Source organism: Oryx dammah, unplaced genomic scaffold, assembly GCF_014754425.2.
Source record: "Oryx dammah isolate SB20612 unplaced genomic scaffold, SCBI_Odam_1.1 HiC_scaffold_12, whole genome shotgun sequence".
Classification (NCBI taxonomy): Eukaryota; Metazoa; Chordata; class Mammalia; order Artiodactyla; family Bovidae; genus Oryx; species Oryx dammah.
The window spans coordinates 66,707,681-66,721,268 of NW_024070196.1; the positions used below are offsets into that span (position 1 = coordinate 66,707,681).

Below are 13,588 nucleotides of genomic sequence, written 5' to 3' on the forward strand. Positions count from 1 at the left end.
ATCAGTCATGAGAACGTCAGTCACGGGCACCCCTCACACCCACAGGGGCTCCCCTGACCGCTGGCCTTCCACAGAGCGCTGGCTGCTGCCCTGCCCTGCCCTGCCCTCTCCAGAGAGGAGCTGGGAGTAGTGAGGCTCGTTGATACTTGTCTCCATTCTTTTGCAGAACGATTCACTTAAAGAAGACTGTCAAGGACAAACACTGGCTCCTCTGTTCGGCCAGACATTTGAAGCTGGTGCAGGAGAACGTGGGAGCTTTGCAAGGACGGTGTCTCTGCGTGTGGGCACGGTCTGCCCCACAGGCTCTGAGACGAGCTTCTCCAGTGCTGCAGCATCTGTTCTGGGCTAGAGCGCCCACCAGGGACTCGCTCCGCCCTGCGTCTAATAAGACCCAGCACGGGCACAGCGAAGGCCGCCTAACGAGCTGTTGCCACAGCACTCGGCCTCACTGGGGCCGCGGCGGAGGCAGCCAGCAGGTAAGGACCTAGGGCCTGAGGGGCTCGGCCCAGAACGCCTTCACTTAACCTCCCAGCAGATGACTGAGCTCTGCTTCGAGCAGTGTGGACACTCGGGGCCGGCAGCAGCCCGGTGCTCCCAGGCCCCTTTCCTGCCTCACCTCAGTGTTCCCACAGCACGGACCCCAGCGCCAGATGAGAAACCTGTCTTTTTTATTCTTGTAATTCCTGTGTTGGGCCTGGGAACTGGACTCAATAAAGGTGGCTTGAACTCAGCATTCTGGTTGCTGTTGGACATTTCCCCCTCTGAACTCAAAAATAAACAGACCCTGAAACCAACAGGAAGGTATTAGAGAACTCGGCACTTAGAAAATGAATGACTAATAACGTTTTAGTTAAGAATCCTCTATCAAGGGGACTTGAACTGGTGGTCCCAAGAGAACTGAGTTCTCTAAATAAGCCACAGCCTGTGACTTGCCGAGGGCTGGAGGGGGTAGTTCTCCCGACTTGCCCTTGAGTATCAGTGGGATTCAGAAAGTAGAGAAGCATCAACAAAAAGCACCCAGGACCCCCACCGGAGAGCGTGCCAGCAACACAGCCTGTCCCTGGGAGGACAGGAGCTCCTCCTCCTCACAGAAAGACCTCAGCTCCGGCCTTGCCTCACCTGCGGCCTCATACAAGTGAGACCCATCCTGGGTGTGGAGCTGGTCCTTCTCAGCCCTGCTTCACTTGCTCATGACTATGCTTACTAGATGTAAATATACTATGTTTATACCAAGAAGGCTATGTTTTAAGTCCACAAGAAACAAGCAAATAATAAGAATCGGAAAGGATGTCAGAGTGCCTACTGCCAGGGTATCTGGAACCCCTGCAGGGTTGTGTGGGTTCCCTCCTCGCCTCCAAAGACAGGTGGAAGCCCCCAAGTTGAGATGGGCTGGGAAAGGCCATTTAATAGGCTAGAAAAGGTGCCCAGGCTTCCCACGCAGGAGGAACATTCCCACAAGGCATCAGATCCCCACCACCTCAGACTAAAAACCCAGGGCCTCCCACCAGCGTCTCAACCCCAGGTCTGCCTCTGTGTCCCCTGCCCAGGCCTCGGGCTCTTCCCTTGGCCTGGATCTTTCCTCCACAGGCTCTGGGCCCTGATGCTTCTGTCCGTGCCGGGGCTTCTCACTTCTGAGCTGTTCCCCTTAGACTGCGTCCTTCTGTGTGTCTGTCTGTCTGCCCCTCTAGTATGAAAGCTCTCATAAGAGCAGGACCTTCTGTCCTGTGCTCACTGCTGCCTCCCCCATGCCTGCGGCAGGACGGCACAGCCTCGTGGGGTGATTGAGGAGGAGACAGCGGTGGTGCTGGAGCTGCCTCAGCTGGCCCACAGCACTGGAGGAGGAAGTGTCCTGACTGCAGGAGGATCTTGCAACAGGCTGTCCTAGGTTTCTGTGGTCAAAGGCAGTTTCAGTTGAATTTTTTGCTCTGCCAAGTCTGTGTAGCCAGTGACAGAGCCCAACATTGAAATTGTGACAGCGTTCTTTAGGCTGTAGTCATGGCTTGACTCCCAGCAGTACTGCAATCCAGCAGATTCATCTTAACAGGATGACCCCGAGTGCGAGGAGGAAATCATCGTGTAGGGGATGGGGGGCAGCCGGAAGGCCGTCTGGGAGCTGTGCTGAAGCACCAGCCCTCACGTTAGCCACTGAGTAATAAACACGGAAACAACACTAAGACCCAAGAGTCTACGAACGGCGCCCAACAGAAACCAGGAGAGAAACAGGTTAAAAAGACAGGTGGAAGGAAAGGAGCCCCTTTGCGGACGCGGGCCTACCTAGAGCCGCCAGGAACTCGTGGCAGCCGGGGAGCCGCCACAGCTGGACGCTGATGGAGACCTGGATGGGCACCGCGGCGAAGTCTTGCTCCTTCTCGCCGGCCTGCAGCTGCACCAGCACCTGGTGGAGCTGAGCAGGGAGAGCGTCAGCCTGCGCCAGCCCGGGGCTCGTCCCCAAGCCGCCCGCACACCGGGCACGGGCACGGCTAACGGCCTCCTGTGTGCGCAGCACCTCAAGTTCTTTTCACGGGGCCTCTGTGCCTGCTGCCCTCTGTCCTCTCCGTGGGAGCGGGGGGGCTCGGGGCGAGAGGAGGGGCAGGGGGCTCCCAGACACCTGCTGAGCGTGAGCACTCCCCCCGGGGCTGCTGGCCTGCCGTTCTGAGGGAACTTGAAAGGTCAGATCCAGAGCAGAGCGGGCGGAGCCGGAAAGGGAGCCAGAGCCGAGGGCTGGGGCAGCCGCCTGGGCCAGCAGCGCGGGGCGGGGCGGGCGGGTGGAGGGGCTCACCGGACAGCAGTGCCACTGAGAGTGGTACTCACCATTCCAACCACATTCCTAACAGCCTTCGGCCAGCAGAGTATGAGAGAGAGAGAGAGAGAGAAGAGAGTTTAGACTCAAGCACAGGCTGTTATGCACCACACGCTGATCACTGCTGTAGGAAGCGGGCTGGCTCTGACCCGGCGGGGAGCGGAGAGGAGCGAGAGTCAGCAGGGACACAGGAGAAGGCGCAGCCACCCCCCCGGCCAGACGCCCCAGAGGTCGCCGCCTGCCCTTCCTCGTCAGGAGGGGGCAGGACTGCGGGCCCTCGTGGCCACTCCAAAGCAGTCTCCGATTCCAGTGGCTCAGAAGTGCCTGCCGTCCCGGGCCAGGGGCTGTGGAGGTCCCCGTGCCACCAAAAGCAAGAAAGTAAGCAGTTGGCTCCGATGCTCAGCCTTACCCTGCACACGTGCCTCTAGCCTTTTCTCTTGGAAGAGCACAGGCTTGTAGCCCTGAAGTGTCTTCCTGATTCTCCCCAACAAGCAGATCCTAATGCTGATTACAGAACAAGCAGAAACTCACGATGAGTGAGCTACGCTCGGAATCGGGGGAGAGGCGCCAGGGCTGAACCCTCGACGGAGCAGCTTCTTTCTACAGATAGCAGCTCCACTAAAAGGAAACCTGCTGATAGACCTCACAACGTACATCCCTCTCAAATCATACACTTCAGAAAACCGCCCCGTCCTCTGCAGGGGTCACTGCATTGTCACCAGGGGCCGCACAGGCCAAGAGGAAGATCTGAAGCTCGGTGGCCAATTCGAGAACGGCCTACGTGATGCCAAGGGCTAGAATCCTCCAGTTCTCTAAATTAGATCTACCTTCCCCTAAAAGAAAGCACTTCGTGAAGACCTGCTAAGCTGTATCTTCCATGAGAGGTGACTGCTCACCACTGCCTCAGCGTTGGTGCTGTTTCAGGCAGGGGTCATGCTCTGACCTGAGAATAAGTATGGGAACACCTGCTGGCTTGGGGCGGTGTGGTCAGGGGTGCCCAGTGCAGGAGGCCGCTGGATGCAGAGGTCAGGAAGAGCCCTGAGACCACAGGGGACTGGGGCCCCTTGCGCTTCCTCTGAGGCCCTGGCGCTGTTGGAACTCAGCGCCCAGAGAGGGCCTGAGAACCAGCTCCTCCGTGCGGGCCGACCTACCCCAGCGCTTGCCTCTCCCTCATCCCGAGGGCTGAGCTTCCTGTCAGGGTCGGAGCTCTGTCCCCCAATGTGGCCCAGCCCCCGGGCTCCACTTCCTGCTGGACTCACCCGGCTGATGAGCTGCTCGCCTGTCTCTGAGGCTGTGATGAGCTTGCAGAGGGCTTGGAGGGCAGGGTTGGGCAGACCTATGGCAAGGAGGAGGTGGTGTCATCTGGAGGGGCACGCTGCACCCACAGTCTGCACCTTCCTAGGGGAACGCACCCCGAATGCTCAGCTTTGCTCCCATTTTCAAAAGCTCAGCACAGCCAGACAGTGTGTCCAAGTCCCACCTGGATGCTCTGAGAACGGCAGCTAGAGACTGTACGTGGTCACCCCAGGACCCTGACTGGTCGCTCAGGCAGCATCACCCCCCACCAAGTGATGCAAGAAGTGGAGCCCTATGACCCCGGGTTCAGCCACAGGGCCCTGTCGTGCCCAAAGCTGCCGACAAAACGTTTGAGCCGCTGCTGTCCACCCCGCAAGGGGCAGAGCTGGGGGTCACGGAAGCAGCAGGCCGGAGGAGTCTGTGTCGGGGCCTCCGGAGACCCTGGCTCCTCCCCGTCCAAGAGCAGCGGGAACCACAGCCCCCCACGCCGCGCGTGCTGCTGGCGAGGCTCACCCAGCAGGGACTGGATGGTGGTGCTGCAGTGCTGGAGCCGGTCGCCCGGGTCGGAGGTTGGGAAGAAGACGGCCGCTGGCAGGCCGCTGGCCGGGGGGTCCAGCCGGAAGCCCACCGCGGTGAGGAGGGCCTGCCAGCCGGGGATGCCGCCCACTTTGTTCTCCACGCTCTGCTGGGACGTGTACATGGCGTTGCGCTGCCCGTTCTGAATGCGCTGCAGTGACTTCTCCACCTGTGGGGGAGGGGGGTGAGGCGCCGCTCTGGGCGGGGGTGGGGACCCTGGTTTCTCTCCAGGTGGCTTTGGGGGAACACACAGCCAGTGTGGGGAGCGGTGCAGGGCTGACGGCCACACCCAGGTCTGAGGGCCACACGGCAGCAGCCAGCGCCCCGCAAGGGAGGGACTGCCACCCTCAGAGCCAGTGAGGGCTGGGGGCTCCGAAGAGTCCCGGCCCTGCCCTAATGTGGCTCCAGGCTCTGGGCACCTCCACGCCCGTGGGAGATCTGTCTGGAAACCCATCTCCTGCCCAGGGCCTGCCCCAAACCCTGCAGGCTGACTGCCCATCACCAGGACGAACCCTCAGGCCTTCAGGATGCCGCACACACATGAGGCAGTGCCCTCACTGGGCCTGTGTCCCCCAGGCCTCTGACTCCTCTGCCTGTGGCACTGACTTCTGGACCCTGTCCTGCACGTTCCGGGGCCGCCAGGTAACAACCAGCCCCTCAGCTCTCCAGGAGCCTCCACGGTGCCTGCAGCAGCCACGCACCTTCCTTGGCCCCTTGACTCCGAGGGAAGCGTCGGTCCTGAGACGTTCCCTGCCCTGCGCACCCCTGGCGGGGACAGAGCGCTATCCAGGATGCCCCCGGAGTGCAACCCGCGGGCGCTGGGGGGTTCCCCGGCTGCCCTGTCGTCAGGACTCCGTGCTCCCGCTGCCCTGGGCCCAGGTTCAACCCCTGTGAGGGCACTGGGCTCCCACGAGCTGTGCAGCTCAACAGAAAGTAAGAGAAAAACAGACAGCATCGCATCTGGAGGCACTCAGTGTATTCAAGGTTTAAAAACACAGCCCTTTGCCTGGTAAGCCTACTTGTAGTGACTCACCCTGTACAGTTGTTTCACAAGTCCAAACTACAGGGAATTCCCTGCAGTTAGGGCTCTGCGCTCCCGCTGCAGGGGTACGGGTTCAGTCCCTCACCAGGGAAGTGACGCACGCCGCAAGGTGCAGCAGAAAAGAAGGAACCCCGGGACGCTGGGGGGAGGAGGAAACATGAGTTTCCGGGCAGGACAGGTGGGCAGCCAGCTGCTGTCCCTCGTGCCGGGCAGGCCCTGGAGACACTGTCTGCTAGGTAGGTACGGAAGGACTGGTAAATTTGACCCATGGGCCCTACATTCATCCCCAAAGATGAAGCTGAGAATGAACTTGAGGGGCCCTGAGGCTGGATTCCAGCCCTGGGAGGCAGTGCCAACACCTACAGCAGGAAGGGGGGCACCGCCTGCCAGTGTCCTGGTGCTGAGCAACTTTACATTCAGCTTTCAGGCACAGGTTAAAAGAAGAGACCTTTGGAGACAGTCTCCCCCAAATTCTCAAAGCACATGAGTGCGTCTACCCAGTGGGGTGGGGGTGCTTCCTTGTGTCCGGCCCGAGAGCTGTCAGAGGTCAGCCTCCAGCAGTGCTGTCCACACACTGACTTTTTTTGTCCACATACTGACTTTTTTTAAGTCTGAGAAAACCTTCAGAGACCTGCGTTAAGAAGCGGCTGTGGCTGACCCATCACTGGAGCCTGCCCGGCCCCCTGGCCAAGGCCGTGTCCACTCCAGGACTCCAGGAGAAGCCTTCACCAGCTCTTCCCTCCTCAGCACCTCTGAGCTGCCAGGTGGCCACTGAGGGAGTGTGGACCTTGGATTTGGAAAGAAGGTGGATGTGGTGGGGACTTCCCTGCTGGCTCAGTGGTAAAGAATCCGCCTGCCACCCCTGGGTCGGGACGACCCCCTGGAAGAGGAAATAGCAACCCACGCCTGGGTAACCCCATGGACAGAGGAGCCGGGAGGCTACAGTCCATGGGGTCGCAAAGAGTCAGACACAACTGAGCGATTACAATAACAACAATGGATGCAGGGTGGGTTGTTGCCGTGCGCTGGACAGTGCCTGGTCTTTCTGGCAGAATTCAAGGAGGCTAAGAATTCTGAATTATTTGAAACTGCCTCTAGGTTATCAAGATGAAAAGGTGGAACAAGTTTCATGTCACTCCTGGCTTGGTTTACAAACTTTTCAGTTCTGTAGACGAGCAGGGCCAGGCTTGAACTCTTCCAGCTGACTTTAGGGAGAGGCCAGTATCCTCTGATTATACCAGCTCTCAACTACTGGGACCCTGTTGGGTGCCAGCTACTCATCTTTTCTCTAGTCCTCAAGGTAACCTTGAAAAGGTACATTTTTATCCCCTTCCACTTGCAGCTGAGGCTCAGAGAGCAAGGTCATTTGCCTAAAGCCACATGGCTGGAAGTGGCTGTGGTCAGGCCTTACTCCAGAATCCCACTTGGCTGCCCCTCCAGGGTCTGGGCGAGGACAGTGAGCCATGGGTGACCACCCACCATGCCCATCGCTCAGACCAAGTGACTTGACCCACGGACATTGGGGACAAAGTCCCCTCCATCTGCTCGCCCCCTGCCCCCACTGCCGCGGGACCCCCAGCGTCACTGCTGCTCAAGCATCGCAGCCGCTTCCCCGAGGGTCCTGCGCCCCTTACCAGGTGCAGCAGCACTCGCAGGGCATCCCGCGCGCGCTCCGGGTGCTGGAGGATCTCGGTGAGGGCCTGTCCGATGAGCGAGGAGGGACTGTTGAGCTTCACGTCGCTGCCGATAAGCATGAACCCTGTGAGGACACGGAAGCACCTCAGGGCGGTCCCTCCCCACCCCAGCTTGTACGCAGAGAGCGAGCAGGGCCTGACCAGGGCAGCTGCTCCAGGGTCTGGACCAGGGCAGCTACACACCGGCAGCTTGACACACCCCCAGCCCCACTTTAAGAAGCGATGCTGTCTGCTGGGCAAGCTGCTCAGGAAGGTGCCTCTGCGCTCCTGCTGTGCTGAGCAAGCCAGGAGGAAGCCCTCTGCTGGCTCAGCCCCCATCCCAAGGAATAATCTGCCCTTTTTCCCTGAAATTCACTGGTGTCTGCTGGAATGGAGGAGCGGTGTGCTCGACTCAAGTCACCAGAGGAGGGGACAGGAGGCAGTTCTCCCCCAGACAAGCAAACGGAGCCTGGCTGGGGGGAAGCCACATGTCTAACCCCCCTCCTGCCCCATGGCTGCTTCCCCAGCACCCACTTCTGTGAGTGGGGCCTGGGCCTGGGGGAGGCACCGCAGAGCAGCTCTAGGAGCTCTAGCTCCTGCCCTGAGTAACAAGGGGAAGGGCTTCCAAGAATGAATGCACCGAGGCTGTTCTCCAGGCTAACAGGGCAGCACCGTTAAACACTTTCCCCCATAACAAAGTTGGCTTTTCTGCTGTCACTGAAACTAAGCTGGGACCAAACACCACTTCCACGAGCACCCTGACAAGTTGGGGAAGGGGTCCAGTCAGGACTGCGGCCACGCACAGGGCTGGTCCCCGCAAACCCTGCAGTACATCCTGAGGGACCTTGGCAGGCTATTTTTAAACATATAAATGAGTGGTGTGGTTTTAAAACAATAAAGTGTAAATATTTGAGAACAGTGTTTCTGGTGTTCCTGTTTTAGGGATCACTGCAGCATGGGTAGGATTGTGGCTCAGCTGGTAAAGAGTCCGCCTGCAATGCAGGAGACCTGGCTTCAATCCCTGGGTCGAGAAGATCCCCTGGAGAAGGGAAAGGCTACCCACTCCAGTATTCTGGCCTGGATTTTCCATGGCCGCTATCGTCCATGGGGTTGCAAAGAGTCAGATACGATGGAGCAACTTTCACAGCTACAACGCAGCTCAGGTCACACAGCCTGACACGAAGCTGGACTGAACCCAAGTCCCCTGACGACCAAACCTCAGGTCTTTCTACGGCGCTGACTGTTCCTTCCTACAGTCGGGGGGTCACAGGAAGGCTGTAAATGGAGCCCCCAGCACCCACTCGACACACCTGGACAGCGAGCTCTCCTGCTGCTCCTGCTCAGAAGACCACGTTCCCATCAGGCGAGCCAGGGCTGACTTGGCAGCAGGCCAGAGCCTTAGCCGGGGGGGGCTCTCCTGGAGCGTCTGCGCTGTCCTTTCCTCAGGGTTCCCTTCCTCACACCCCACCCCAAAACCCACTAGCCTTCTGACAGGCGCCCGAGCCCCTGCCCCCTGCCCCCTGCCCCCTGACAGGCTCCCGAGCCCCTGCCCCCCACCCCCTGACAGTCGCCCGAGCCCCTGCCCCCCGCCCTCTGACAGGCGCCCGAGCCCCTGCGCCTCGCCTCAGGCCCTCTGACGGCTCCCGAGCCCCCACCTGCCCAGTTGGAGGGGTGTGAGAAGGCCTTGCTGCTCTGCACCACCTTCATGGCCTCGCCCAGCGCCGCGCTGGCCTTCAGGCCGTTCAGCAGGGACGAGTACAGGGCGTGCAGGAACATCTTGGAAGCGGCCACAGGCACAGGCCACAGAGACACGAGGACACACTGAGCGCCCGCCGCCAGGAAGGCCCGCGTCAGCGCCACCACCCCGTCGGCCGTGATCCTACTGCTGGACTCCTGGGAGGAGCCGAGCACCACCAGCTTGACGGGCAGCCGAAGGTCCAGGACGTCGGCGGCCGTGAGCAGCAGCTCCTGCAGCGGCGGGCAGTCCGAGATGCTCTCGCCGTCGCTGGCGTCGTCCTGCACCCGTAGGGACTCGGGGATGGTGTAGGGGTGGCCGAAGGAGCTCTTGCTGCCTGCAGGGGCGCCGTCCACACTGGGTGTGAGGACCAAGGCCGACAGTTTCCAAGAGATGTGGGTGGCGAAGTGAACGCACTCGGCCTGCGTCAGGGCGCTCATGACCCGCTCTTTGGTAGCCACGCTGCCCACCAGCGGCTGGCAGCCCAGCAGCTCGGACACCATGTAGGCTTCCTCCTCGGCTGACGGCATCGGGCCCCACAGCCACCTGTCCATCACCGCCGATGGCAGCTTGGGGTTGCCGACCACCGCAGCCATGGACGTGGAGCTGGAATAGGTGGGCGGGCTCTTCCTCAGGTGAGACTAGGAGGGGAGGAAAGGCAGCGAGCACCCGTCAGGGCTTTTCCCGGTACCTGGAAGCCAGCGCAGGTGGGGCCACGTCCAGCATGGCCCACATGTCCTCCCGATAACCTCACTCACTCCACTTTTCAACACCTTCCTGACACAGTGCACGTCTGGCTGAGAATCACACCTGCTATGACAAGCTCTTGGAAACAACCAGACTAGGCAGGGGGTGGGAAGACCCCACGCTGTTTGTCAAGCGGGGGGAGGGCTGGTGGTGCCGGAAGCAGGGGCAGGGGGTGCGGGGGCGCCAGGCCTCCCTGTGGACCCTCCATAAGGGGGAGCCCACGCCCGATGCCACAGGGGCTTCCGGGGCGGCTGTGTTTAAACCTGCAGAGAGCAAGTCACTCTCCGGGGAAGCAGGGCCAAATTGAGTCCTGTACCACTGAAACGATTCCAGTCCCCCCTCAAAAGAGAAGCATCCCTGAATTATAAAGTCAGCATAAAGAAGCCCAACAAAGTTCTGATTTCGCCCCACAGTGCCTTCTGATGCGTGGAGGGGACACATCAAGTGTCAAATTATTTAAAAATAATTTTCTGGTGCTTCCACCTGGTGCTGCCTTCAACTCTGGGAGAGAGCACGGCCTGTGGGGAGACTGTCGGAGGCGGGGCTGCCCCGACCCTGCTCACTTCTGCCCCCTGGGCGCCTGGCAGCGGGACGGGGCAGCCCTCAGGCCGGATGCACACAGCTCGCTTGTCAGTGGGATTCAGTCAACTGTGGACACGAGGAAAACTTGGAGAAAATACTTTCTCCTTGAACTGAATCTGTCGCATATGAAGGATGATCCAGCAACAAAAACAGTCAAAACTAAGATCTCCAAAGCCCATGGGGCAGAAACCGGCTCAGCGGAACCCTGCCAACAGCCAAGGTCAGTGGAGACTGAGGTGGGTCCCATGCGGGCACCCGCGCCCAAGCCTGGGGTGGAGTGCCGGGGCAGGAGGGAACCCAGGTCTCAGGGTCCCTGGGCGAACTGAGAGAAGGGAAGAGGGTTCGGGGCTGGCTCTGAAGGCCCTCTAGTCAGGCAAGCAGGGCCAGGGGCGGCAGTGGGGTTAGCCCTGATCCGCAGGGGCCCACTGCTGCCCCGTGGAGTCCACAGAGTTCACCCTGTGCTGATTTTCACTGAATGAAACTGGGGTCCCCTCTCCCCCCAAGGCCACTCATCGTGTGGGTTCCTCGTCGCCCGTAGGGCTCTTCTCCACTTAACGCTGATCTCATCCCTCTGCCCTCTCTGCCTGTGGCCCCGCCACTGGGCGGACGCAGTGCCCACCCCACAGCCAGCGTGCCAGCGGGTGCGGCCTCGGGGGAGCGATCCGCCCCCATAGGCACTGACCCACCTCCAGCCCAAGTCGGTGCCGGGACTGCGCTCCTATTCTGGTGTCACGGCAAAGCAGTGGAGACAGAAATGTCTCCCGGGTGGCCCCTGGGTAGTGGAGGACTGTCGGGTCAAAGGCTGTCCCTGCCTTTAGACATATCTGCTCAGAGGTCCCTGCAGCCTCTGGCTGTGGCCCAGCTCACCGGGCAGCCTGACTTACCTTGGCCTGTGGACTGAGGGAGCGGATGGAGGGGACGGCAATGAGGGCGAAGCGCTCGTACAGGTACTCGTTGGAGGAGCTTCCCTTCAGGAGGGCGAACGGGATGAGGTAGAGGTCCCCCTCCAGGACCAGGACCAGCTGCCGGTGCCGGCCCACAGGGCCGCTGGAGTGCATCAGGCCCTGCGGGGGAGCGAGCAGCTGACAGCCGGCAGATGCCTGGCCCCCAGGGTGCACTCGGGGGTGGGGGGGCGCCCGCCTGCCTCCCTGGCCCCGCCCCGAGGGGGAGGGTAGAGGAGCACGGCCAGGAGGAGATGGGTCCCCCGTCACGGAGGGGGTGTCCCCAAAGATAAGGCCCAGCAGGTCATCTGGATGTGTCTCCAGGAGGCAGGTTCAGGCCAAGGGCAGCTGCCCGAAAGCGCCAGGGGGCCCCGGAGCAGCATGCAGCGGCCTGTCACACAGCACTGAGCGTTCGGCCGGGGCGGGACACACTGTCCGCGGGTGAGAAGCAAGACCCAGCATGTGGACAGAGGCTCTGAGGCCAGGGCGACATCCCCAGAGGAGGTTCGACTGCAGGGCCTCGAGCTGCCTCGGGGCCTCCGTGTCCCTCCCCGGCTCCGCAAGGCTGCCCCACCCAGTCCCCTGTGACTGGCGGGGACCCTGACCCTGATAGACCCCCGTCATCACTCCTGGAAGGCCGGGCGGGACCCGAGGGGAGGGCGCACGCAGACCAGACAGACACCTTATCCTCCCACAGAGCTGCTGCTGGAGACTAAGGCCGGATGACCGGATAAAGAAAAGCAGGCGACGGCTGTGAAGACCGGACTCGACCCAGGGTGGGTGTGAATAAAGACTAAGCGGCCGCAGGAGCCTGCGGGGGAAGGTGCGGGGCCCACAGACCGCAGGCAACAGGTGCCGGGTGGCCCTGAGCCCCGGGGCACTGGCTGGGGAGGGTCACAGCCGGGTGCCCCTGCCCTCGTCCCTCTGTTGCCCGAGCTGCAGCGTGCCGGCGGGTGAGCACTGGGCTGAGGGTGCAGGGGACGCTCAGCAACCACTACTGAAAGCTACCAGGACTGTATCCAACCAGAAGTGCAAAGGTCCAAATTCAGCCCACTCCACTGTACTCTCTGCACCACAGACAACAGACCACTGGCTCCCCTGGGGAGTCTGAGAAGCGGGAGCATCTGGCTGTGGAGAGGCAAGACCAGAGGGCGGCCAGAGCCAGAGGGGGCCCCCGGACCCCCAGAGTCCATTCTCAGCCACGTCAGCTCCGGGGACTGCTCACGCGCAGGGGCCTCTCTGAGGCCAGGGTGGTGACGACGAGTCTGCACACCCTTGGTGCAGCCTCGGCTCCCCCAGAACCTGCTGGGGTCAGGCTGAGACAGGGGCGGTCGAACGTCAGCTTGAATCAACCCATGAGCCCTGACCCAGGGGAGGACGCCACTTGCCCGGCAGGCGGGCTGGCGTTCTCACCGCTTCCGTGGCCCAGACAGCTGGCCGGCCAGTGCCTCCATTCTTCCTGCTCCTCGTCAGCTATGGAGACGCCTCGGTCCTCAGGTAATGTCTGTCCTTGTGGGAATGTTACTCCAGAGTCCCCAGCAGACACCAGACAGCCTCGCAGTGCCCACCCCGCAGGCCTGGCGCCCCGTCCACACTCAGGCATTGAGGGCCGGGTGTTCTGTGGACGAGCGCCCCCTGACAACCTCCAAAGCCCCCGTCTTCTTACAGACCAGCTGTGACCAGAGGGTCGTCTCCCAGTGAGGAGAAGTCGGGTTACCACACCACTTGATTCGTCTTTACAGTCACGACCCGGCGGAAGCCACACTCCTCTCCTGACCAAGCCCCTGGCAGAGCCAGATCCCTCCTCAAGTTTTCAGAGGGTAGGTCCTGGGCCACCCCGGAGCTCTGGTGCCTGGGGAGGCCGTGTACCGACCTAGCCAACGTGCCCGGCAAGTTGGAAGTCACTGTCTGTATGTAGTCCTGAGCCGGATAACTCCACTTAGCCTAAGAGTCATCTTTGCTCAACAGCAGAGGACGTGGACAACCTTTCTTTCTGCCCAGAAGCATTCACTCCTCCCACCTGTCCGACTGTCCTGGCTTTGACAACCATAAACAGGGAACGGGATTTAAATACGTGGAAATAAATATAAGAAGGACAAAGACCATAACCAGAACAGGCCCAGAGACTTCCTAACTCACATACAAAGAGCGACCTGACAAACCCTAGGGACCGTTTTTGCCTCTGAATCTGGTCCC

The 13,588-nt window shown here is 61.0% G+C and overlaps 1 protein-coding gene and 1 long non-coding RNA gene across 4 annotated transcripts in view; one reads left to right on the forward strand and one right to left on the reverse strand.

Annotated features, from left to right (window-relative positions):
* LOC120871464 overlaps nt 1–1,288 on the forward strand; it is a 51,111-nt gene extending 49,823 nt beyond the window's left edge. Inside the window, exon 2 of the long non-coding RNA XR_005723023.1 lies at nt 167–1,288. This is a non-coding gene — a long non-coding RNA (uncharacterized LOC120871464). The remainder of the gene's footprint in view (nt 1–166) is intronic.
* Nucleotides 1–13,588, reverse strand: part of TTC28 (tetratricopeptide repeat domain 28) — a 575,441-nt gene that overhangs the window by 6,479 nt on the left and 555,374 nt on the right. For 2 of the 3 annotated variants that reach the window (XM_040251366.1, XM_040251368.1), the window contains 7 exons: nt 11,336–11,515; nt 9,043–9,763; nt 7,349–7,473; nt 4,610–4,841; nt 4,060–4,136; nt 2,812–2,835; nt 2,275–2,404 (listed from right to left, as the gene is read on the reverse strand). In XM_040251366.1, coding sequence (XP_040107300.1) covers nt 2,275–2,404; nt 2,812–2,835; nt 4,060–4,136; nt 4,610–4,841; nt 7,349–7,473; nt 9,043–9,763; nt 11,336–11,515 — 1,489 coding nt within the window. The remainder of the gene's footprint in view (nt 1–2,274; nt 2,405–2,811; nt 2,836–4,059; nt 4,137–4,609; nt 4,842–7,348; nt 7,474–9,042; nt 9,764–11,335; nt 11,516–13,588) is intronic. The other variant, XM_040251367.1, reaches the window with a different exon arrangement.